At 44.9% G+C, this 24,854-nt stretch overlaps 3 protein-coding genes and 1 long non-coding RNA gene across 4 annotated transcripts in view; 2 read left to right on the plus strand and 2 right to left on the minus strand.

Annotated features, from left to right (window-relative positions):
* Positions 1-16,702, plus strand: part of acsf2 (acyl-CoA synthetase family member 2) — a 52,063-nt gene extending 35,361 nt beyond the window's left edge. Inside the window, exons 11-16 of the mRNA XM_041853139.2 lie at positions 13,953-14,060; positions 14,532-14,683; positions 14,778-14,919; positions 15,054-15,164; positions 15,264-15,332; positions 15,775-16,702. Of these exons, the coding sequence (XP_041709073.1) occupies positions 13,953-14,060; positions 14,532-14,683; positions 14,778-14,919; positions 15,054-15,164; positions 15,264-15,332; positions 15,775-15,825 (633 nt within the window). The 3' untranslated portion in view covers positions 15,826-16,702. The remainder of the gene's footprint in view (positions 1-13,952; positions 14,061-14,531; positions 14,684-14,777; positions 14,920-15,053; positions 15,165-15,263; positions 15,333-15,774) is intronic.
* On the minus strand, positions 1,220-9,298 carry LOC121543389 (chondroadherin-like). Its single transcript, XM_041853254.1, has 4 exons — positions 8,333-9,298; positions 2,742-2,905; positions 2,368-2,514; positions 1,220-1,841 (listed from the first exon to the last, which is right to left on the minus strand). The coding sequence occupies exons 1-3, from the start codon at positions 9,116-9,118 to the stop codon at positions 2,373-2,375; spliced, it is 1,092 nt and encodes a 363-aa protein (XP_041709188.1). The 5' UTR covers positions 9,119-9,298; the 3' UTR covers positions 1,220-1,841; positions 2,368-2,372.
* A 1,517-nt stretch (positions 16,703-18,219) lies between the features above and the next one.
* On the minus strand, positions 18,220-19,453 carry armc7 (armadillo repeat containing 7). The gene is made up of 3 exons (XM_041853356.2): positions 19,213-19,453; positions 18,827-18,970; positions 18,220-18,685 (listed from the first exon to the last, which is right to left on the minus strand). The coding sequence occupies exons 1-3, from the start codon at positions 19,304-19,306 to the stop codon at positions 18,339-18,341; spliced, it is 585 nt and encodes a 194-aa protein (XP_041709290.1). The 5' UTR covers positions 19,307-19,453; the 3' UTR covers positions 18,220-18,338.
* Positions 19,454-19,537: 84 nt separating this feature from the next.
* On the plus strand, positions 19,538-23,034 carry LOC121543523. The gene is made up of 2 exons (XR_005996024.2): positions 19,538-19,957; positions 22,267-23,034. It is a non-coding gene; the product is annotated as an uncharacterized LOC121543523 (long non-coding RNA).
* The last annotated feature ends 1,820 nt before the right edge of the window (positions 23,035-24,854 follow it).

Below are 24,854 nucleotides of genomic sequence, written 5' to 3' on the forward strand. Positions count from 1 at the left end.
TGATTAATTAGAGTTAGCTAAATTATTACTGAATATCATTGATTGTCCAGAGAGTTCACTCACCTGGTTTCTCAGGCCTGAGTCAGTCCCTGGTTAGAGGTGGAAGCTCAAAACCAGCTGTGGGGTGGCCCTTCAGGACCTTCACTGCTGGGTACAGTTAATATATTTTTTCGTTAGAGGGAGACATTTTCATACGAGAACGTCCTTCCAGATTCATTATTGCAGGGTTGTGTGCCGACTCTACTCCTAGCGAGTTACAGGATGTGCATGTGTTTGTTTCAGCCCAGCACTAACTCACATGCTTCTGCTAATAAGCTACACATCAAGACTTTGATTAGCTGAATCAGGTGTGCTAATGTTGGGCTGGGACAAAACCCCCAAACTGTAGCTCCCCGGGAGTAAGGTTGGCTGCTCCTATGACATTGTCTCTCTGTTAATGTGTTAATATGTTAGCGCACAGTAGTTGAAAATGGAATCAAGACAGACAAGGTTACATATTTATTTCTTAGATGTCCCCCAAAAAGATGATGTTCAATATACATAAAATATATACTGAAGAGTCAAATCTTAAAAGTTATGAAAGGAAAAGGGGGGTACCTACATGCTCCCAGAGTTTGGGAAGTCTTCAATGCCTATAGATAATCCATTGATTTAGCAGTAAAAAGTATCTTGTTTTCAATGTAAATCAATTACTTTAAACGAAATGTCACACAGTGTCTGTATTTGTCCGCTAAGAAATTAAGCATTGCCACAGCGGGGGGGTGTAAAAGGCAAAATAATTAGTATATTAATTATTTAGTCAAAGGCTCAAAGACATGACACCGCTGCTACCTATTCTCTAATCCATTTTGAACTGTACAACATTTCCTCCTGTGATAACAGACCTAAAGGCACTGCAAACACTTCCAAACTCCATTCATGTAAGGATGAAGTATCTTTGTATCTCTCGGGAGATTGAATACATACAAAGGACAGTCATTAAACGAAAGATACCGCTGGAGAACTAGACTCCTCTCTTTCTCTGTGTCATCTGACTCTGTTCCTTCTCAACTTTCGACTTGCCGTTGCTCCATTATCTCATTAACCCTTTCAGAAAAAGTCCTTAGCCGCCTGCGCTGTGTTGTGTCATTTACATTTCACATTTACATTTTAGTCATTTAGCAGACGCTCTTATCCAGAGCGACTTACAGTTAGTGAGTGCATACATTTTTTCATACTGGCCCCCCGTGGGAATCGAACACACAACCCTGGCGTTGCAAGCGCCATGCTCTATCAACTGAGCTACACAGGACTACCTTTGATCAGAGTTTTGAGAGGAGTCAGGTCAAGTCACACTACGTCAATGTCCGTTTTACGGTCACAGTCCTTTCAGGATGTTTTCTCAGTCTGACAGAATTTCTCACAGGAGAAGCAAGACAGCGAGACATGACCAACCGAGTGACCCACATTAAATAAAGGGAGACCTGGCCTGGAACATTCCATTTGGAAGGTTATTAGGGGGGGCTTGGGGGATGATGCAGGCCATTTCTTTGGCAGCAAGTGATGGGGTCCTGAGAGAGGAGGGTGTAAAGCTGGCGTTAGGGAGAGCGAGAGGAGGAGAGTCAACATGGCTGCTTGTCTGAATGTTGGTTGTGGGATGCTTGACAAATTCTTCAGCCGTTGAAAAGAAAGGGGGATGTATTTGTGTCATGTATCACTCCAGGTGTGTACATGTGACATTGATATTTGGCAGATAGTGAGATGGACAGTCTTTAAGTAGCAGTTAGCGTTGCTTTCTTTCTTTCTCTGCACACGTACCGAGCCTGTCACCTGGACAGGCCTTTCCCCTCAGGCAGCGTCCCCTGTGGAAAGACACAAACATCAGCAGCCAAGTCAAACAGTCTGCCCTCCTATTGGTCAACGCCATGACCGGGACACGCTGTTCTGTTCTGGGCAGGACCCCAAAGCCAAGATGGAAAAGAACAGCCAGGGGACAGAAGACAAAGAGTTCTGAGGGAAGGGAAAGGAAAAGATGTCAAGCTAGGACAGTCCAAACCCATCCCTTGACCTTAAGTGCTATTGTTTCAATCCAATGTCATGTTGTGCCGAGTCCCCAAACACATAAATGCAATCCTTCGTAAGAATTCAAACCGTGAGGAAAGCATTGAAGCCAGAAGGGGACCAACAAAAATTTGAAATATGTATCACAATCAAAACCCTTTGTCAAGATGTTCTTGGGTAAATGCATATGACTTCAAAATCTCAAGTCTGATGGTGAGAAACTCATAAGCTTGCTAAGCTCAGTACATAACTTCACTTAACTGAGGTTCAACTTGCCTATTTACGGACTAGTTTTGTATTTCGTTGAGTCATCGTCAGTCAGATTACCTGTTTTAATGGCGTGTGCCCTTCTTGGCTCTCTTTGTCTTAACTGTGCAGTCGCTGAAGGCGGAGCTATCCCTGATCTGCTTTCCTCTCTGTGAGGATGGAGAGGCACAGAGCGCATCAGGGCGCTGGCGGCTAGAGTCCATCCACCTAGTGGAGGGAAACAGAGAGAATCAGACATACAGGGTCTTGAAGTTCTCTCTCACGGTTTGGATAATATGTTTGTTAATCAAGATTTTAGAATGTTGAAATGTATTCATGGTTTCCGTTTAGTGTGTATTTCAAATAGATAACTGTTTGTGTATGGTTTTCTATTGTGTCAGTTCAAGATAAGATTTCCTACTGTATGTGTGTGTAAAGGTGAGGTCATTACTTACTTGCGCAGAGGGGCTAGCATGCAGGTGCAGCTCCAGGGGTTGTTGGAGAGCGTGAGGTTGGTGATGGTGGTGAACTCCAGGCTCTTGGGGAGGGACTTGAGCTTGTTGTTTTCCAGGTGCAGAGACTTGATGGCCCTCATGCCGTTGAACGCACCGTCAGAAAACTACAGGCAGACAGATATAAGACACAGTATAGGAGGCTTTTCAGTTTCATCAGAAGAGGTAGACTTTGACAAGAGAGATTTAAACCATAATGTCATGACCAAGAAGTCTTGTCCTTCAAATCCAAAAGTAGTTCATTGCAAGTATAAAAGCTTCCTGTCACTGATTGTAATCCCTGAACTCTGAAATCCCTGAACTCAACCATAAGGTAGATCTCCCCTTTCTCACATGGCAGTGAAGGCACACCTGGTGATGTAAATAGATGTAGAATTTGCAGTTAACCTCATCCTTAATATCTGTCAGAGGGCAGACAGCGATGCTTGGTAGAGGGGATTCTTTTTTTTTTCTCCAGTAGTCACTCTGTCTGACATGAAAGCCTCCACTCATAACTGGTTCCTGCACCGTTGCTTATGTAAACTGGACTGTCTCACCCCTCCCTTCTCCCAAACTTCATACGCATTTGTGAGGCCGCTAAAAACTTCACAGAGGTGCAAGATGAACTGATGCTCACCGTGTCAAGTTTCCCACTGGACACACCACGTCATTTCAATGTAATATTTGTTTGAGATGTTGATCAATGAGATTACAATTTATATTCACACACTCAAATAAGATAGCCAAAAGTTAGTTGAATTTCCAATGTGTTGTCACTATACTTTCAACCATCTAAAAGCTTAACCAAATTCCAATGGAAAAACTATGTCTGATTTTTGGTTTAGTTGTCACCCAAATGTCTATCACTACGCTTTCAACCATTTAAAAGCACAGCAAAGTTCAAATGGGAATACAATGTCAGATATTTTGTTTATTTATACAACAAATTAATCTTATCACTGTGCTTCATCTAACAGCAGAACCAAATGACCTGGATTGCAATTGAAATTACATAAAAAGTACATGGTGCAAGTGATCAATGATGTTTGAGATTCTGCACTGATTATTACAACAATTGTGAAGATCTCCACAGACCGGCGATGACCTATGCATGCTATCTTGAACATGCACACTTTATATGATTAAATAAGAAGAAATGTATAGTTACAGTACACATCCGTGGCCACATTGAGGTTTACTCATTTTAAGGTTGAATGTTACATTAGTTTATAAGATAGCCTTAACGTTAGGCTATTTACTGTATTACAAAAGTAATATTGAATTGTGTTTGGTTGACAACGCAACCAAAATCAACATTTAAAGGAGATATAGGCCTATCTACTTATTGGATAGTTCCATCTGCGCCACGGGCTTAATCCTATTATTTAACTTGTATTTTTGGTTGAGTTGGAGACGTGAATCCAACATATAATTTGTTAACTTGTTGACAAGTTAATAGGCTATTTATTGTATTTCAAAAGTGATATGGAATTGTGTTTGGTTGTCAACATATAATTTGTTAACTTGTCAAAGTGCATTTAAAGTTTAATTTGATTTAGTCCTATTCTTTAACTTAGATTTTTGGTTGCGATGGAGACATAAATTCAAATATCATTTAATAATGTGTAGACAAACTGGAATTAAAGCCAGACTAAGTCAGTGGCACAGAAGGAACTATTCAAGCAGAAGATACATCTCCTTCAAATGTTGATACTTGGTTGCATTGACAACCAAACACAATTCAATATCACTAAATATCAATACATTTTAAATCAATCAGTTCTTGAAACCTTAGGCTTATTGTATTGTTTATGTTTAGTTGAATTCTGGTTGAATTGAAACAATAGCTGTTGATGACTTTGTAAATGCTTTATAGCCGGGGGGGGGGTTTTTACTTGGCTCATCGCGTTCTAGCGACTCCTTGTGGGCGGGCCGTGCGCCTGCAGGCTGACCTCAGTCGTCAGTTGAACAGTGTTTCCTCCGAGACATTGGTGCGGCTGGCTTCCGGGTTAAGCGGGCGGGTGTTAAGAAGTGCGGTTTGGCGGGTCATGTTTCAGAGGACGCATGACTCGACCTTCGCCTCCCGAGCCCATTGGGGAGTTGCAGCGATGAGACAAGATCGAAATTGGGGAGAAAAAAACGGGTAGATGTAGATAGATCAATTCTCCAGTAGGAGGAGCTGCCAAGCCTGATAGTGGATATAATGTTGAAGATCTGACGTTGTTTTAAAGGTACAAATTCAAAATAAATTATACAAGGTTTGTCTATGTTGAAATTTGGTTAACATGATGACATAATCATTGAAATTTCACCCTCAAAACAACAGTTTTGTCAGTGACAAAACTTTTTCCAAATACAATGTATTTTCACGTAGATTCCACGTTGACAAATTACATTGAAAGAACGTTGATTCAACCAGTTTGTCCAGTGGGTTGGCTCTTAGCCTTTTAACAGGAGGAGAGAGGGAGGGAAGGAGGTCCGGGGCAGCCGTGAGAGGAGGGTGGGCTTTTGCAACATGTGTTATGTAAGTCTATAAGAGATGAGGCTGTTGATTGAGGTGTCTTTTGGAAATTTCCACTGCGGAAGGGCGCAAGTGCCAAGGTGGAGGCTTCTGGTAATTTGCGGCAATGGAAAATGGATGACTTCCAGCGTGGCCAGGTTGTTTTTGCTCTCTTTTTTTTCATCTCTCTCTCTCTCTCTGAGCCACTTCTCTGCCAGGAAGGCTTGCAAAGAGCCCAATTGTCCATTCACCTAAGGGGCAATGGGCAAGCTAAAAATACCCGTCCTTCATGGGCTACGGAACATCCTGCCTCTTTTTACCGGTCTCCTAACCCTTACTGACCTGTTGGCAGGACCCTCCTGCCGAGGGGAAAAAACACACCGAAAATTTGAGAATTTGGCTGGTACAGTACATCCTTGGATACGGGCTAGCAAACAAAAACACCCTAAAAACACCCACTTTTGACTGGAAAATAGCTTTTTACTCTCCCCTACCATGTGCCACCCCAAAACCTTGCCATCTCCCACTGCTTTCCCCTCACTTTCACTGGTATAGTCTGCCTGAGAGATGCTTGTTATTTTACCATTTACCCTGTGGGATCACTCCATACTGTATCATGGATTGATAAACTCAAATATTGGATTAATAATATGCCATTTAGCAGACGCTTTTATCCAAAGCGACTTACAGTCATGCGTGCATACATTTTTTTGTATATGTGTGGTCCCGGGGATAGAACCCACTACCTTGGCGTTACAAGCGCCGTGCTCTACCAGCTGAGCTACAGAGGACCACTTCTAGTATTGAATAAACTGTGTTTGGAATGTGTGGGGAGCAGCAAGCTAACCCATCCATCAGTATATGGAGTTATAACAGGCACTGTGTTCACTGGGACTCAGGCAACAAGCACTCATCTGGGTCTCTTATCTGTGATAAGTGTCTCGAGGCCAGCCTTTCCCATCTCTCCACTCAGGCCTTGATTGAGGTTGGTCAGCCGAGTGAGATGGCGATCATTCAACCTTGTTACATCTTACATTGTTATGCTATGGGTTACAAGGTGTAGGATCGACTGTGTTATTTCTAGATAGGAAACAATTTCCAGTGCTGTCTGGACTGTGCCTGCTGTTGTTCCATGATCTCTATAACCTTGGGGTGTCTGTATGATAGTTCAAACTCCTTTCCCACCAAAGGATGGAAGCTAGTCAGATCTTAAAAGCCTCTTCGGACTGTACCATTAAGTGTAATGAGACGGTCACCCACCTCACACACCAACCTGAACCTCAGGAATGATCAAGCACTGCGTCAACGCCGCCCACTCACTGTATGGTCAAGGATATCTTGGGCTATCCTTGAGGAACCCCTGTATGATGTTGTGTCTGGGTTTACAGTGCGTGCTGAAGAGTGTGGTTTATATCAGCGGTTTGTTATGATGCTTACTAGGTGATGTCACTTGGCCACCTGATATTGTTTGGAATTCCCAATTAGGAAGGCATGTATGTGTCGCCCATATCATTCCCATGTATCTCCTTAATGTAAAGAGCAGGGACCTCATCCCTCCCCCAACTCTACTTCTTGTTCTCACCAAGCTAAATTGGACATGAATCCAATCTTCAGCGCCAACAGTCCACCAACCAACTATATATGGGAATGGAGCAACACAAGACTAGAACACCAATCCTCTCACCCACTGTGCAATCCTCCTGACCTACACTCTTTCAGGTGCAGAGATATACTGACTTTGACAGGTGCTCTCTTTGTACCACACCATACGGCGAGCAGAGCAATCAGGGTTAAAGAACAACGGCTAAAAGCACAGTCAACTGTTTTGCTGACAAACAGCCCGAGACTGAGATCCCGTTGGTCTCGGCACATGTGCATCCTGACCCAAAGCATGCGTGACCTATTTTCTACCCATATGGGTGGATAAGTCATCATAAGGATCTTATTAGTTTACAGTTGGAGCGATGCGGAGAAATCACGACAACTAAAGCATAAAGATTGCCAAGAGTGTGCAAAGCTGTCATCAAGGCAAAGGGTGGCTATTTGAAGAATCTCAAATATAAAATATATTTTGATTTGTTTAACACTTATTTGGTTACTACATGATTCCGAATGTGTTATTTCATAGTTTTGATGTCTTCACTATTATTCTACAATGTAAAAAATAGTAAAACCTTGAATGAGTAGGTGTGTCCAAACTTTTGACTGGTAGTAAGTGTGTGTGTGTGTGTGTGTGTGTGTGTGTGTATATATATATTTTATTTTTTTGTGTGTGTAATTATTATTATTATAAAAATATATATACTCCGGACTCTGACAATGCTCGTCCTAATATTTCTATATTTCTTAATTCCATTCTTTTACTTTTAGATGTGTGATTATTGTTGAATATTACTGCACTGTTGGAGCTAGGAACACAAGCATTTCGCTACACCCGCAATAACATCTGCTAAATATATGTATGCGACCAATAATTTGATTTGAGTACTCCACGTTCTCATAACTTTGAATGGTCAGTCATCATATGATGAATGGTAGAGATCTACTAAACCACCTCACATTATCACCTGCCCTCGGGATACAGTATGCAACCACAGAACTGGGAGAAGATAAATTACTTTTGGCTACTGGAAAAGGGGGAGTTGGCCGGTGGCAAGCCAGACTGTACATAAAAATAAGCAGATGAAATATGGAAGAACCAAAACAAACAAACAACAAGCCTCCCTAATCCGCAGGGTTGCTAGAGGTTATAAGACAAGAATACAAAATAATTACTGAAGCTTTCTATGTCTACTTAATTGATAACTGTGCCTCAAATAATTGAGATACAGGTTGCATGAAATGAAACTGTTGTAAATGTTCAATATTCTAAGGCTTGAAAGATTTTTTAAATCTACTCTCGTCATAGTATACTTATTTACCACATCTATGCCATGTTATTGCATTGCCCTTCTCTTAAACTTTCAATCACTTCTTAATTCTCCCCAACTCAATAAGCTCTTTGCACCCACAAAAGTGACCCCCACCCACCCCACAAACAATCTGAGAGACTAACCTTCTCCAGCCCCATGCCGTCCAGGTACAGCTTCTCCATGTAGCGTCCAAAGCTCTGGAAGGCGTTGTCAGGGATGCTTCTCAGGGGGTTCTTGGCCAGGCTCAGTTCCTCCACCACTCTCAGCTTGCTCATGGCCAGGCCGGGGTAGGTGGACAGCCTGTTCCTGTCCAGGTGCAGGATGGCCAGGTTCTCCACGTCGTCCAGAGAGCCTGGCTGCAGCGAGCTCATCTCATTGCCACTCATGTGCAGCCAGCGCAGGTCCTTGGCTCCGGCGAAGGTGCCTGGCTTGATGTCGCGCAGCTTGTTATCGTTGAGCTGCAGGATGAACAGGTTGATCATGGGCGAGAAGATGCCCTTGGGTAGGTCGCTGATGCGGTTGCCGTCCAGGTAGAGGTAGGTGAGCTCGGTGAGGTCCTCGAAGGCGCCCGGCTTGATGCTGGTGATCTCGTTGTTGGACAGGTAGAGGTAGATGAGCTTCTTGAGGCCCTTGAAGGCCTGGCCGCCGATCTCGCGGAGCTGGCAGTGCTGCATGTGCAACGAGATGAGACCCTTGCTGCTGGCGAAGGAGCCGGTGGGCAGGCTGCCCAGGTTGTTCCTCTGCAGGTTGAGCAGACGGGTGGCCTCGGACACCTGCGGGATATTCTTTAGCCCCACGTTGTCACAGATTACATGCTGCAGGTCCCCGTGGCAGTGACACTGGGCCGGGCACTGGCTGGGGGCGCCCCATACCACCGGGCCGAGGACCAGCAGGTAGGTCCACACTGAGAGGAAGCTCACACGCCGCATGCTGACGCTGCTACTCTAGACTTGTGTGTCTGTCAGTCTGTCCACCTTATCTGTCTTCCGTCTCTCCCTGAGAGCTTCTTCTCACTGCTTGACAGGCACTCCAAGCTAGAAAAAGTCCTCCAGAAAGTCTCACGGCGAGAGAAAGCGAGAGCAGAAGGATTCAGAGAGGGAAGGCAAGAGGTGAGCTGGTGTGAGTGAGAGAGTGTGACTGAGAAAAGGAGAGCAGTGCAAAAAATATTCACTTGGGGCTTTGAGAGGAGGACGGCACGGCAGTCAACAGAACACAGCACTATTTATAACATTTATTTGAGGAAAAAAATGTGGAGGGCTCACCAGGGTGTTACGTGGAGACGGAGGGGCTGCAAGAGGAAGCCAAGTGTCTCTGAGAGTTTAACTCTGCACACACAGGAGGACAGTTCGGGATCTTCCACTGACCATAGGGAGCTCAAGTAAATTCTACTAACTTCTGGTTAACCTTTCTAAAAAGCTTCCAGATCTTCTGCATGATACATTTTAATCAAACAGTTTTTGTTTGTGCATAATTTTCAGTTGTTTGTTATGTTTAGCAGGCAAAGGATCTCTAGGTCATTTTAGTCATATAAGCAGACAAATTGTGTAAACATTACACTCTCAAGAAGGGCAAAATTTGCTTCCAAATCAAATACAGTGTCTTGGTGGATCAGGCACTGGCACTTTTGACTGCCAATATAGCAATGGTCTGTATACCTGTACAGGTTACCTGGATTTTTGTTGGGTAGATGAGGCCCTCCACTGGCCGTGGTCATTGTCAGTCATTTCTAAAATAGTTGCCTGAGTGTAGGCAGGCGGTAGGTAAGAGGTTAACTTGGCAGTCTTTAGGGTTCCAGACATCTCTATTGTTTTTCAGTCAGAGGAAAAAGAGCGCCTGTGAGGCTATTTTATAACCCATAATCATCTCCAGATGGTTGGCGAGTGGCGGGACTCCTTTTCAAGTCACACAATTGGAAATGGGCCCTCTTCCCCCCACAAAAAGAGGGTTTCAAATGCCTAGTTTCATTCCTGCATGCATATTTTCTACTATTTTGAAAAGGAGTAAGGTGTTACATAATGGTCTTTGTGGTCAATCTCACTTTCCAAATAGAGGCGAGGTTGGGTGTGGCTGGATTGAGTTTCAGCAGATAGAGTGGAGGTTAGAAATCACATAATTTTTCATGAGCTTTCACTCGGGTGTGTGTGGCTTTGAGTGGGCCTTAACCAACCAGATGTGAGACCAAAACCTTGGTCTCAAGAGCTGATCCATTGGCCACTTGAAATTGACCAGGAGAGTGAGGGAAAGAGACCGGAAGGGATGGATGGAGGGAGAGAGAGGTTGTCCACTTCAGCCCTTGGGCTTGCTGGCTCAGCTCCTATGACGCCTTGGACTCAGAAGGGTGTGTTTATGAGTCCGATGGACACTCTCATGATAAGTGGAATCTCGAGTTTACTCAACAAATCTAGCATTTTATCGGGAACGTCTTTCTCCTGGCTGCTCAGGTGAACATTCTCACCGTCCCAATCCCCAAACGGCTCCTGCAATGCCTCTTTGTTCACCAGTCATGACCCTACTCTGCCACTCTATCACTACAGGACTTCGCCCTCAGAAGGATGTGCTTGTGTGGCAGCAGATGAATCGTCCTACGAGCGCTTCAAAGGCCGAAACCAATGCTGACTCTCCATTGGTCCTGCTGCCAAGTCTTAGCCTTCACTTCATTCAATTTATATTTTACTTCTGCCACTGACCCAGTTGAAATTTGTGTCAATTTAAAAGCAGTAATCAAGAAAAGGTTATCAAGAGGACTCACTGGCCAAACTATATTGATGTAAACAGTGACCTCAGAGAAAGGCCACAGCAGGACAGATGTATGGGCGAGGTTTACAGAGGGGCAAGGGGGCAGGCACCGTCCTACTGTACAGGTGTGCCAGTTGTCAGAGGGGCACCACATACCTCACTGAGCTCCCATGCCCTGGCCTGCCTGCTGACTCACCCCCTGCCCCTGCCCCTCTCTGACTCAGCTGGTCCTAGCCTTTGAACTGTGAAGTCACGCTGAGGTCCAGCGCTGACAGGGAACTCTCCACCAGACAGTGGGCCCTGGTAGACAGACGGACATACTTTTCCATGCCCCCTCAGTCACCGTCTCCGACTACCTCTGCAAAGGACACTGAGGATGGCTCACCCCTCACAGTTTTGGGGGATTTCAACCTCCCTACGTCTACATTTGACTCATTTCTCTCTGCCTCCTTCTTTCCACTCCTCTCCTCTTTTGACCTCACCCTCTCACCGTCCCCCCCTACTCACAAGGCAGGCAATACGCTTGACCTCATCTTTACTAGATGCTGCTCTTCTACTAATCTCACTGCAACTCCCCTCCATGTCTCCGACCACTACTTTGTATCCTTTTCTCTCTCGCTCTCCTCCAACACTACTCACTCTGCCCCTACACAGATGGTAATGCGCCGCCGCAACCTTCGCTCTCTCTCTCCCACTACTCTCTCCTCTTCCATCCTATCATCTCTTCCCTCTGCTCAATCCTTCTCCCTCCAATCTCCTGATTCTGCCTCCTCAACCCTCCTCTCCTCCCTTTCTGCATCCTCTGACTCTCTGTGTCCCCTATCCTCCCGGCCGGCTCGGTCCTCCCCTCCAGCTCCGTGGCTTGATGACTCATTGCGAGCTCACAGAACAGAGCTCCGGGCAGCTGAGCGGAAATGGAAGAAAACTAGACTCCCTGCGGACCTGGCATCTTTTCACTCCCTCCTCTCTACATTTTCTTCATCTGTTTCTGCTGCTAAGGCCACTTTCTACCACTCTAAATTCCAAGCATCTGCCTCTAACCCTAGGAAGCTCTTTGCCACATTCTCCTCCCTGCTGAATCCCCCCCCCCCCCCCCCCTCCTCCCTCTCTGTGGATGACTTCGTCAACCACTTTGAAAAGAAGGTTGACGACATCCGATCCTCGTTTGTTAAGTCTAATGACACTGCTGGTCCTGCTCACACTGCCCTACCCTATGCTTTGACTTCTTTCTCCCTCTCTCTCCAGATAAAATCTTGCGACTTGTGACTACAGGCCGCCCAACAACCTGCCCGCTTGACCCCATCCCCTCCTCTCTTCTCCAGACCATCTCCGGTGACCTTCTCCCCTACCTCACCTCGCTGATCAACTCATCCTTGACCCCTGGCTATGTCCCTTCCGTCTTCAAGAGAGCGAGAGTTGCACCCCTTCTCAAAAAACCAACACTTGATCCCTCTGATGTCAACAACTACAGACCAGTATCCCTTCTTTCTTTTCTTTCCAAAACTATTGAGCGTGCCGTCTTTAGCCAACTCTCTTGCTATCTCTCTCAGAATGACCTTCTTGATCCAAACCAGTCAGGTTTCAGGACTGGTCATTCAACTGAGACTGCTCTTCTCTGTGTCACGGAGGCTCTCCGCACTGCTAAAGCTAACTCTCTCTCCTCTGCTCTTGTCCTTCTAGACCTGTCTGCTGCCTTTGATACTGTGAACCATCAGATCCTCCTCTCCACCCTCTCCGAGCTGGGCATCTCCGGCGCGGCTCACTCTTGGATTGCGTCCTACCTGACCGGTCGCTCCTACCAAGTGGCGTGGCGAGAATCTGTCTCCGCACCACGTGCTCTCACCACTGGTGTCCCCCAGGGCTCAGTTCTAGGCCCTCTCCTATTCTCGCTATACACCAAGTCACTTGGCTCTGTCATATCCTCACATGGCCTCTCCTATCATTGCTACGCTGACGATACACAACTAATCTTCTCCTTTCCCCCTACTGATAACCAGGTGGCGAATCGCATCTCTGCATGTCTGGCAGACATATCAGTATGGATGACGGATCACCACCTCAAGCTGAACCTTGGCAAGACGGAGCTGCTCTTCCTCCCGGGGAAGGACTGCCCGTTCCATGATCTCGCCATCACGGTTGACAACTCCGTTGTGTCCTCCTCCCAGAGTGCGAAGAGCCTTGGCGTGACCCTGGACAACACCCTGTCGTTCTCCGCTAACATCAAGGCGGTGACCCGATCCTGCAGGTTCATGCTCTACAACATTCGGAGAGTACGACCCTGCCTTACACAGGAAGCGGCACAGGTCCTAATCCAGGCACTTGTCATCTCCCGTCTGGATTACTGCAACTCGCTTTTGGCTGGGCTCCCTGCCTGTGCCATTAAACCCCTACAACTCATCCAGAATGCCGCAGCCCGTCTGGTGTTCAACCTTCCCAAGTTCTCTCACGTCACCCCGCTCCTCCGCACACTCCACTGGCTTCCAGTTGAAGCTCGCATCTGTTACAAGACCATGGTGCTTGCCTATGGAGCTGTGAGGGGAACGGCACCTCCGTACCTTCAGGCTCTGATCAGTCCCTACACCCAAACGAGGGCATTGCGTTCATCCACCTCTGGCCTGCTGGCTCCCCTTCCTCTGCGGAAGCATAGTTCCCGCTCAGCCCAGTCAAAACTGTTCGCTGCTCTGGCACCCCAATGGTGGAACAAGCTCCCTCACGACGCCAGGACAGCGGAGTCACTCACCACCGTCCGGAGACATTTGAAACCCCCCCTCTTTAAGGAATACCTGGGATAGGATAAAGTAATCCTTCTACCCCCCCCCCCCATAAAAAAATAAAAATAATAATAATTGTAAAGTGGTTATCCCACTGGCTATAGGGTGAATGCACCAATTTGTAAGTCGCTCTGGATAAGAGCGTCTGCTAAATGACGTAAATGTAATGTAAATGTTACAGAACGTCATGAATGGCGCTGTGGTGATACTGTATGTTTAATTGAACTCAGTGTGTGGTTTCACTTTGGATTGACAGATTGCCTATGGAACCACAGAGAACAGCCCTGTGTCATTCTGTGGCTTCCCAACAGACAATTTGGAGAGGAAGTCAGAGACTGTTGGGTGCATTACCAATCACTTAGAGGTATGTCTCATCCACCTGAGTCATTTATGTGCATATGTTTTAATATCTTTACTTCTATTATACAATAAGTATATTTATGTATGTTAAAGGGATACTTTGGGATTTTGGCAATGAAGCCCTGTATCTACTAACGTTAGCGCAATGACTGGAAGTATATCTGTTACCATAGACTTCCAGTCTTAGCTGTTACTATAGACTTCCAGTCATTGGGCTAACACTGGTTAGCGTTGGCTCGCAAAACTACCTCCAACTTCCTTCATACTGGACGCAGAGACATTAAACTGGTATCCACAAGTTGATCTGACTTTTCATTCCCAAAATCCTGAAGTATCCCTTTAAGCATATCTAAAGCATATACATTACATGTCTTATCTACATAGGCAGAACTGCTGGGAGCATGATTTTATTATCATATGGTAACTGACTGCAGTAGAGTCTCACCCTATTATCCTTACCACTGCTGTCCCTCAGGCTAAGGTAGTTGATCCTGACTCTGGAGAGCTCATGCCTCTTGGGATATCAGGAGAGCTGATGATCAGGGGCTACTGTGTAATGCTGGAGTACTGGGGGGATGTCGCCAAGACAGACAAGTGCATTACCAAAGACCGCTGGTATAAGACTGGGTGAGTGGACAGGTCTGGTCCCATACACCTCCCAAACACTGATGTCTCAACTTTTACTTATGTGTCATACATGTATCCTTATACCCATATGCAGTGACATCGCCAGCCTGGACAAGTATGGCTACTGCCGCATCGAGGGCCGAATAAAGGACATGATCATCCGAGGAGGGGAGAACATATACCCAGCTGAGATTGAGCAGTTCCTACACACCCACCCTAAAGTCCAGGAAGCACAGGTGAATTCTCAATCAGTTTGTTTGTATATGCTTGAACAGAAGCAGAAAGATCGTTTTATAGGGAAATGTCCTTTTGTCAGGAGCTGTAGAGCAAGGACTGCTAATGTTAATGTTTCTTTCTCGCTCTCTATCAGGTGATAGGAGTAAAGGATGAGCGTATGGGAGAGGAGGTGTGTGCCTGCCTCAAGCTGAAGGAGGGAATGGATTGCAGTGCAGAGGACATCAAAGCTTACTGCAAGGGAAAGGTGAGAGATTGAAATAAAAAGGTTCTGCAACTTCCTGCTGTGGCTAGCCTAAATTCCTAAAATGTACTGTTATTCTGTTTCTCTTCTTTCCCCTCTCAGATCGCTCATTTCAAGATCCCACGCTATGTAACATTTGTGAAGGGCTACCCGCTCACAGTTTCAGGAAAGGTAATCTCTCAAACCATATACTCTTACTCAAAGCTAAGCTAACATGCCCCTTAATGTATGTTTCTACTACATGAACATTGACCAACATTTGTTGTGTATTTGTTTATACAATTCTGAAGACATAATCAGGAAGCTTAAGTACTTGTCAGAGACAAATTAGTTTTGATGAACAGTCCATTGCATAAACTGTATGTTCCTTGTGGTCCTCTTCAAAATCATTTAGAAATGTGAGTAGCCCAATCCCCCGTCTCTAGACAGAAAGAAAGTGAGCTATTAAGCAGTCTGCACGCAGCAGTCCTGCTAAACACATTCAGAGGGCGTCATGTTGGAGGAGTCACGAACCACCACGGCTGCCTGGTCGATCTGAGAAACCACCCTGACATAAAACACTGTATTTAATACAAAGACTTATTCTCTCCTTTCTTTTTTATTCCTCTTTCAGATCCAGAAGAACAAACTGCGTGAGCAGACAGAGAAGTTTCTGGCTCTGTGAAGGTCATTGAAGGAATGAGAGAAAGTCGGGCTAGACATGGTGGCTCATATCTCCGATGCATGGCATACGTTTTCGCTCCACTCTGCCAAAGCACCTGCTGAAATCAAAGCAATAATGGCTGAATTTATACAGGCAGCCCAATTCTGATCTTTTATCCACAAATAAAAAATGTTGTGAGCTAATGTGAAAAGATCTGATTGGATTGGTCAAAAAAACAATTCTTGGAAAAAATATCAGAATTGGGCTGCCTAAGGGCTCTATTAAATCCGTAGCGCGATTGACAATTAAAGGCAATGTTCCCGCAGTCGCGGCAACTGCATTCACAGTAAACGCTGCATGACGGCTCAATCAGAAATTACCTTTACATTTTGACGCGGATCTTCCGCGATACTTTGGCGATACAGATTGAATCCAGCCGTAAGTGTCGTCAATTGTGCGTTTTAATGCAAACATTTTTGCAGAACCCATTGGACCAATGCTATGTTTTAGCAGGCACAGGATAACAGGAAAGTGAAGCCATGTACAGCAATGTGCCATATACAGCAGTCTGCTAAACATTGACAGCCAAATGATTTTGCTGTATTTTTAGGACCAAACCTGATCATGTAATTGTGACAGCCTTGAAACCACCTCATCAATCTGTGACTTGGGGCTCTATTCAATCTGTAAAACTGAAGCGTTACAGATTCCGCGATTATAAATGTAAAGGTAATTTCCAATTGAGCCGACATATGCAGGATTTACCGGTAAAGCGGGAATATTGCCTTTACGTTTCAATCAAGCTGTAAAGTTGTACTTCGGCGATGCGGATTGAATAGAGCCCTTATATTACAGCTGCCTTTATGTAAAGAAAAAATAAACATGTACATTAAAAGTCGGGCATAGGTGTGTCTGTTTTTGTTGGAGGACAGAAGCTTTTAGCTTTTCCATTGATCTCAGTGGCAGGTGGACGGCTGTTAAGCCTTTGGAAAGCCTCTCAAACACGCCTATGGAAGCATGCAGACACACAGCTGGATAGGATTTCCACTCAGGTTTGTTTTTCCAGGATACCTATCCTCTGCACCTAATGCTTGTCTGAGCCAGGTCTGCAGTATTTCTGGATGAGTGACCCAGACCCTGCCCTGGAATAGATCAGATGGCCAAGAAGATCAAAGGTGCAGCCTACTCGTGCCTTTTGAGGCCTGCTAGTCAAATACTTGAATATCAAATGGAAAATACATATGGGTGTCTAAGCAATGCATTGGGTTTGATGAAAAATATTGAGTTTACTGAATGCAGAGACTTTTTATTGGGACCATATGTCAAGATGTCACTGGCCAGCATAGTAATGGGTCACAGACATGACTGCTGGAGATTTGGCTCAATATTGACCAGCTTTGGTGGGATCGGCCTGAGCAAGGCACTGCACAGAATCACTGATCTCCAAATCCCAATGTATTCCAACAGCTACTCAAGATTAGCCTTGCTATTGATCCTCTGGAATGTGGGGGTTGTCTCTATCACAGATGCTGCAGCATCACATGGATGAAATCTAGTTTGGTCTGGTGGGCCACATCCCAGCTGTGGTGGAGAATAACGTGGTATTGGCCTGGTCAGTCAAAAGTGTTAGATCAGTGATTCTTTGCAGCGCCTTGCTCCGGCCGATCCCTTTGAATGTGCTGAGTAACTTCAATCAAAGGGACATAAAAGCTTATGTCATCTCTAAAATTGGCAATGACTAACTGGTATGAAGTGAGTTGACCGAGTCAACTGAGTCTAAAGTCCATATTGTAAATAGCTGAGAGCAACCGAGCCAGTTAACATCACAGCTTTCCACATGGCTAAGCAAAGCAGTGGTACTGTCTCCATCATGTGGCACTGAAGTGTAAAGCAATTTTAAGTTGGAAAGTATGTTTGTTTCAAAGTCCTCCATCATGAGTCATTTTGCACTCCTACACAGTGTACAAAACATTAAGAACACCTTCCTAATATTGAGTTGCACCCCCCGTTTGCCCTCAGAACAGCCTCAATTCGTCGGGGCATGGACTCTACAAGGTGTTGAAAGCGTTCCACAGGGATGCTGGCCTATGTTGACTCCAATGCTTCCCACAGTTGTGTCAAGTTGGCTGGATATCCTTTGGGTGGTGGACCATTCTTGATACACACAGGAAACGGTTGAGCGTGAAAAATACAGCAGTGTTGCAGTTCTTGACACAAACCAGTGCACCCTGGCACCTACTACCATACCCCGTTCAAAGGCACTTAAATATTTTGCCTTGCCCATTCAGCCTCTGAATGGCACACAATCCATGTCTCAAGGGTTAAAAATCCTTCTTTAACCCGTCTCCTCCCATTCATCTACACTGATTTGAAGTGGACTTAACAAGTGACATCAATAAGGGATCATAGCTTTCACCTGGATTCACCTGGTCAGTCTATGCCATGGAAAGAGCAGGTGTTCTTCATGTTTTGTACACTCAGTGTATTTCTCAGAGATCAGACATCAGATCTAGCGATCATGTCTCCAGACTAGCCTAGTCCTTAGGCAGGGGGATCCCCAGTGCTGTAGGATGGTGTCCCTGCATCTGTGCCTCTGCCCTGGCCACCTGCTCCTCAGTGCAGCAGTCCTGGAGGAACACAGAGGCCAGGTTACGCAGGCGTGGGCTCTGGGAGATGGAGAAGCGCAGCATGCACTGTAGCACTGCGGTGTCGGTGGTTTGGGAGCGTGATGCAGCAGTGGTGAGATTCATAAGCGTGGTGATGGCAGACAGCACCGTCTCCTCTCGCCGGCTGGACAGGCATCCCGTAACCAGGGGGATAGCTTCGCTCTGCAGGATCTGGTCACGGCATTCCCGATCCATACTCAGGTTACATAGACCGCCTGGGAATGAACAGAAGCACTCTGTTATGGAGAGATTATCTCCTTTTGAACATCTGGATTAAGGTATGTTGATATACTGTATGTATCATTTAAACATGATCTTATGTATTTCACAACTAGTGTCACTTGTGCCATACTCACCTATCCCAAACTCCACAAAGTTCTCATTTTCCTCTGTGAGCATGTCCAAGAAGAGTTCAATAACCTGAAGGGTTCTCAGGTCCTCCAGGTTCCTCGGATCGTAGGCAAAGTTGGCCAAGTTGGCCAACACTTGCTCTTTCGCCTCTAGAAGAAGTGACCAATTCGATAGTAATGTTAGCTAATGCCAACCACATGGTCAAATGAAGCACAGTTAGTTATATATGGTGTAGTAAGATTTAGCTAGAATATTACCAAACATCAAACAGGAGGTCTATCATCCACCAAATCATTACCAGGGCTTGTGCCTTCTAAAACATTTGCTACACCAATGTCTACACATTATATTAACCATGATATAGCCTACTCTGCTGCATTAGCTAGCGTACCATCACTGTCAGTGTCCTGAAACTCCGTGACAAGTGTCTGCAGGTATTCAAACCGATCAGATCCCGTCGCAGAACGTCCTTTTCCCGACATCATGTGTTCACTTCGTCACAGTTACTATGAATAAACGATCGACTGATGTATTTACAATGAAGAACGTTCACTCAAGATAATAATAAAAAAAAAAAGTAATAATCTTTCCATTTTAATTCCGGTGTTGTTGCCGGATGTTTGGGACGCATTGGTCCGTCCTCGAATTGTTTCCCCACCAGGACACGGTCCTTAATGTAATTGTTCCACCTAAATGGCTTTCGAGGAGGAGGATATTCCTGCTGTTATACTTTATTGGTGAATACGTGACAACTATTTCCACGTGTATACTTTATAATTTAAACAGATTATTTAAACTATTTAAATAGTTTATTTAAACTATCATAAGATAAAATTGATTTAATCAACAATGTGTTTCGTAATGAAGGGGGCAGGTCCGGCGGAAGTCGTTGTACGTGCAGCTTTTGCAATCTTGGGGAGGTCACGGTACAGTTGTTGCCCATGTTTTTGCAAGATACTAGTGGAATAAGAATATTTTGATAGACAGCAGTTACTAATTTTGCAACATTTCGGACAAGTCTGGTCGTGGTTGTTGTCTACCATGAAGCAACATCAACTGTCTGCAGTAAAGCGCCTTACAAAACCAATTTTATTTGGAACATTAATCGTGGGACTGGCCACTGCTTTCTTCAACAGGTGATACCCTTTCATTCATGGTTCTATTAGCTATGTAGCTCTATTCTGTCTGGTAAAGGGCAATCAATGACCTATTAACGTATAGACTGTATATAATTGCTCTCCACACCACAACCTGACTGGAGCTGCGGTCCTGTGTCCATATCACTTAGTAGCCTATCTGTGTTGTCCTATTTGCAGGGAAATACTGCATTAGATTATGTAAATTCTGAATTTAGCCTAAACGTCATTCAATGACACAATCTAATGTACTTATGACTGACTGTTCATTGTTGTTGTAGGTGGTTGAACATGTCTTTGGACCCCTATCCAGTGCTTGATGGTGTATTGCCAATGTCAGTTCGACTGACAATAGTGAGTGTGTAATACACAGGAGGTTGGTGGCACCTTAATTGGGGAGAACAGGCTCGGGGGAATGACTGGAGTGGAATCTGTGCAATGGTATCAAATACATCAAACACATTGTTTCTAGGTGTTTGATGCCATTCCATTTGCTCCGTTCCGGCCATTATCCCCTCAGCAGCCTCCTCCATTGGTTTAATAATAATCTAGTGAAACACTAGCCCAATAATGGACTAAATGAGCCTTATAGTCCAAGGACATTACATGTTCTGTTTAGAGGCAAATTGGCTCTGGCAGCCAAAGCAGCCCAATACTCCATCTAAACGTGAATCAATTCTCAATTGCGGTACGATTCCAGAAACATAAAGCCCTCTACTTTCAAATCACATCAAAATAATTTAACGAATGCAAAATATACACTTATTTAACTGGTTTTAACACAGTTGCAGCCAACAGTATTGTTCAGCGACAACACGTTTGTCAAATCAATCAAATTTTATTGGTCACATACACATATTTTGCAATGTTATTGCGGGTGTAGCGAAATGCTTATGTTCCTAGCTCCAACAGTGCAGTAATACCTAACAATACAAAACAATACACGCAATTCCCCAAAATAAAAAGGAATTAAGAGATATAGAAATATTACAACGAGCAATGTCAGAGTCCGGAATATAAATATATATGTATCACAGCAGGTTGGTGGAACCTTAATTGGGAAGGACGGGCTCGTGTTAATGGCTGGAGCGGAATGAGTGGAATGGTATCAAATACGTCAAACACATGGTTTGATACCATTCCATTTGTGCCGTTCCAGCCATTATTATGAGCCGTCCTCCCCTGATATGTATATGATGGTGTGTATAGACATTATGGACAGTATATGCATAGAAAAGGTGTACAACAGAAGCAGTGGAGGCTGCTGAGGGGAGAACGGCTCATAATAATGGCCGGAACGGAGCAAATGGAATGGCATCAAACACCTGGAAACCTCCTGTGAACAGAAGTAGTGGCGTCCTTCTGTTTACACACGTGTTCAGAGACGCAGATGGCTAATTGGCAGAGGTACACCTCTGTCTTCCATCTGTTTTCCGTAAACAAGTGCTGTAACATGGAAATATGGCCGTGTGGGAGCCCTAACCTCAGCTTTCAATTTCTAGGTGGCATTCTGCCTTATCCCTACAGTTCTCAGCCATTAGCTTCGCCCACGACAACCTCATGTGAACTACAATCCTGACACTGTGTTTTAACGTTTACAAACGTCAATGATCATCGCTTGCGATATGGCTTTCGAAACGTATGGCCTTATCTTTCATCAGCGAGAAAGAATCTTTCAAATAAAAAAAGATACTTACTGTAGCAGTTTTGCACAGATCTATACAGCTATGGATGCCTCCATCCGACTAAACTACACTTCCGCTACATGCTAGATAGCTAATTAGCACAGGTGGTCGCCTCTTGTCTTCCTTAAACAAGCACCGTAACATGGCTCTGTGGGAACACTATCCCTATCAAGGTGTATCAATTTAACCGTTCAATTTTTTTGAAAATGATTTCTCGCTGATATGAAAGATATACTTTCCTTATGTTTCCAAAACCGTACCATAAGCAATGCATGTTCACGTTCAGACCGAGGGTCGGGGCTCTTAACAAAAGTCCCCTGGGAAGATTTCAATAGGCGCTAAAGGTAGTTAGCATCTATGAATGTGTTAGTGAAAAGCATGAATGCACACCCAAAAAGTTAGTAGAGGTGCTGACTAACAGCGAGTAAACTGTAGGCTATAAAAATAAATAAAGAGTCGCACACTATATAAGCTCCCAGTAATTGATTGGGTCAACCACCAACGTTTCGGCATCACACTGCCTTCTGTGATGATGAAATGTTGGTTTACCCAATCAATTACTAGGAGCTTATATAGTGTGGACTCTTTATTTGTGTGTGTAATAACATCGTATACCTTCTACAGACACCGATTCTTTGAGGACCTAGCAGAGATGAGGGCTCAGGAGCGTGCTAAGAATGATGCCAAGCTGATGGAGGTGCTGGAGATGAGAAAGAGGCAGATGGAGGAGCTAGCAGAGAAGAAGAAGCCATGATGACCCACTGGGGACAACAGACACTGAGCTTGACAGACCGAATGACAGCATCCCTTTGGTGGGGTTGCTGGGGGTTGTACAATACAGGCCATTTTTGGTGAGGGAATCTTTTATCAAACAAATAGACAGGACAGAGGAGCAGAGAATAAGTAATGTCACGACAAGAGCATCATTAATGTGAAGGTTTTCATTGTGGATATTCATCTAACTGAATGTTTTCGTGGACCTCTAAATAGTCCAATTAGGGATCCATGAAGAGACCTCTTCTTGTCAAAGCAAGAACTGAAAGGCAATAACGTGTTTGGGGAGTGGGGACACTTTTTGGTTCACTGCTGCAACTTCACTACAATGTAATATTTGATTAGAGAGCGAGGCATCACATTATTTTTGTCCCATGATGATAATCGGGTACAGCTATGAATAAGCCTACAGTACTCATATAATTAATTGTACAGAAAATCATGATGTTTAATCAGAATAGACTATCCACTTGTTAGTTGTACCCACGGAGAGGGAATTCAACCTCTGAAATGTATGATTGCTAGACAAAAAAAAGTTTTTGCGTTTTGGCGGACATTTTGTGTTATCTACTTTTACCAATAAAAACTATGAATTTACGTCCTAATCTAGAAACGAAACGACTAATTTTTAGTAGTTTTTGTATAATTTTGTTCAATTTGTAACTACAACTGTTATCCACCAGGGGGCAGTGTTGACTAAATGTTCAGCTGCGTTTTCCTTCGTCTTGTTCTTAGCGAAAAACTCACCAGTAGCGGGCGGGTGGAAAGGACCGGACAGGCAGAGCTATGCTAGCAGGATAGTCTACATCTCCAATCATATTTTGCTGATAGCGATATTGTGTTAACATAAGTGGAATAATTGGTCTAATTTGTATTGCGAATTGAGCACGCATGGTAAAGCCTCAACCATTAGCCAGCCACCTCTTCCAATTCAAATGAGCTCCAACAAAAAAAAGTGAATATGATGTTTGTATTATTTTGTGTGACTACAGCGCCAGCGATAAAACGCATAACCAGACACGTTCTAATTGAGCGAGGCGTCAAAGCGGAAAAAACCTGCCCGCCCAGCTTCGGTTGGGTTATTATAATTCAAAACAATTGATTCTAAAATAAATCATACAAACGCCTCGCTTGCCCTTGGTGAGTTTAGGCCTTGAATGTGATATGTTGAATGAAGGCAGTGGGCAGAGTTTACGCTCAATGGAGTTTTCGTTATTCAAGTTTGAGCTTTTTCTCAATTATTTCCTTGATTCCTTGCACTCCTCACCTCGTCAAACGGCATTGGAGGTCAGAGGGGGGGACGTTCTCCAATATGTTTGAGAAGGAGACTAAGAGAGGATACGAGGAATTGCGGATTAGAACCAGAGAGGAAGAGGCGAAGCGAGAGCAATTTCTCCAATAGGGTCCAGCGGTGACGTCATCTCTCAGCGCAGTCATCCCTCAGGGTCTTTATGCTGCCGCCTGGGCCCAAAAATGTTTTCGCTCACCAAGCAGGAGTTTTTGTATGGAGGGATCAAAGAGAGAGCACAACAGGAAAAGCTCTCTCTTGGTGAGGGCTCCCCATCCTGAGTGAGTCTAATCACACCTCATCCTCAAACTGCCCAGCAGACGAGCAGCCCCAAGAGGAGAGTCCCTCCCCAATCACTGAACAGACCCAGGTTCCACAACTGCACTGCGCCTCCATTGTTGAGAGATTCACAAAGCTGGATAGAGAAATTGTGGAGCGCAGAGAGCTAGTCCACACACTCCAGACAGAACAGACCCACAAAATAGACCAGCACAACAACACCCCCCACCCCCCCCAACAAGACCCGGAGGGCTGAAGGTGGAGTGGGACGGCTGTCTGAGAGAGCTGGCTGCACCCCGGACTGAGGTGAGAGAACATAAGGAGGAGAGAGAGGATCACACAGCCCAGCTAACAGCACTGGAGGAGAAGAGAGGAACACATGGCACAGCTAACAGCACTGAAGCAGGAAGTGAGAAAGCTGAGGTGTGACAGAGAGCAGGACACTCCCTCAGAAAAGCCAGCAGAAAAGCCCACCTCAGACCAGGACCACAACCTCAATACCACAATGGGACAGACAACACAGGACCCACCAACCCAACAGACCCCACCCCCTCCTAACAGCCCCCTGTCAGCCCCCCGGATAGCCCTCCTGACAACTCCCACGAGGACACACAAAAGCCACAGGTTGTGCTTCTCATCAAATGGGAAATACAAATCAAATCTAATCTAATTTTATTTGCCACATGCGCCGAATACAACAGGTGTAGACATTACAGTGAAATGCTTACTTACAAGCCCTTAACCAACAATGCATTTTTAAAAGCAAATAACTAAAGAGCAGCAGTAAAATAAAATAACAGTAGGGAGGCTATATACAGGGGGGTACCGGTGCAGAGTCACTGGCTAGTCGAGGTAATTGAGGTAATATGTA

This window comes from Coregonus clupeaformis, chromosome 1, assembly GCF_020615455.1.
Source record: "Coregonus clupeaformis isolate EN_2021a chromosome 1, ASM2061545v1, whole genome shotgun sequence".
Classification (NCBI taxonomy): Eukaryota; Metazoa; Chordata; class Actinopteri; order Salmoniformes; family Salmonidae; genus Coregonus; species Coregonus clupeaformis.

Bases quoted from the DNA above. Each gene is read 5' to 3' on its own strand.
- armc7 (XM_041853356.2), bottom strand. From the start codon at position 19,306: ATGATGTCGGGAAAAGGACGTTCTGCGACGGGATCTGATCGGTTTGAA. The intron at 18,971-19,212 runs GTACGCTAGCTA...CACTTCTTCTAG, and splicing joins TCAGGACACTGACAGTGATG to AGGCGAAAGAGCAAGTGTTG. The intron at 18,686-18,826 runs GTGAGTATGGCA...GTTCATTCCCAG, and splicing joins CTTTGTGGAGTTTGGGATAG to GCGGTCTATGTAACCTGAGT.
- LOC121543389 (XM_041853254.1), bottom strand. From the start codon at position 9,118: ATGCGGCGTGTGAGCTTCCTCTCAGTGTGGACCTACCTGCTGGTCCTC. The intron at 2,906-8,332 runs GTTAGTCTCTCA...GTCTGCCTGTAG, and splicing joins ACGGCATGGGGCTGGAGAAG to TTTTCTGACGGTGCGTTCAA. The intron at 2,515-2,741 runs GTAAGTAATGAC...TCCCTCCACTAG, and splicing joins ATGCTAGCCCCTCTGCGCAA to GTGGATGGACTCTAGCCGCC.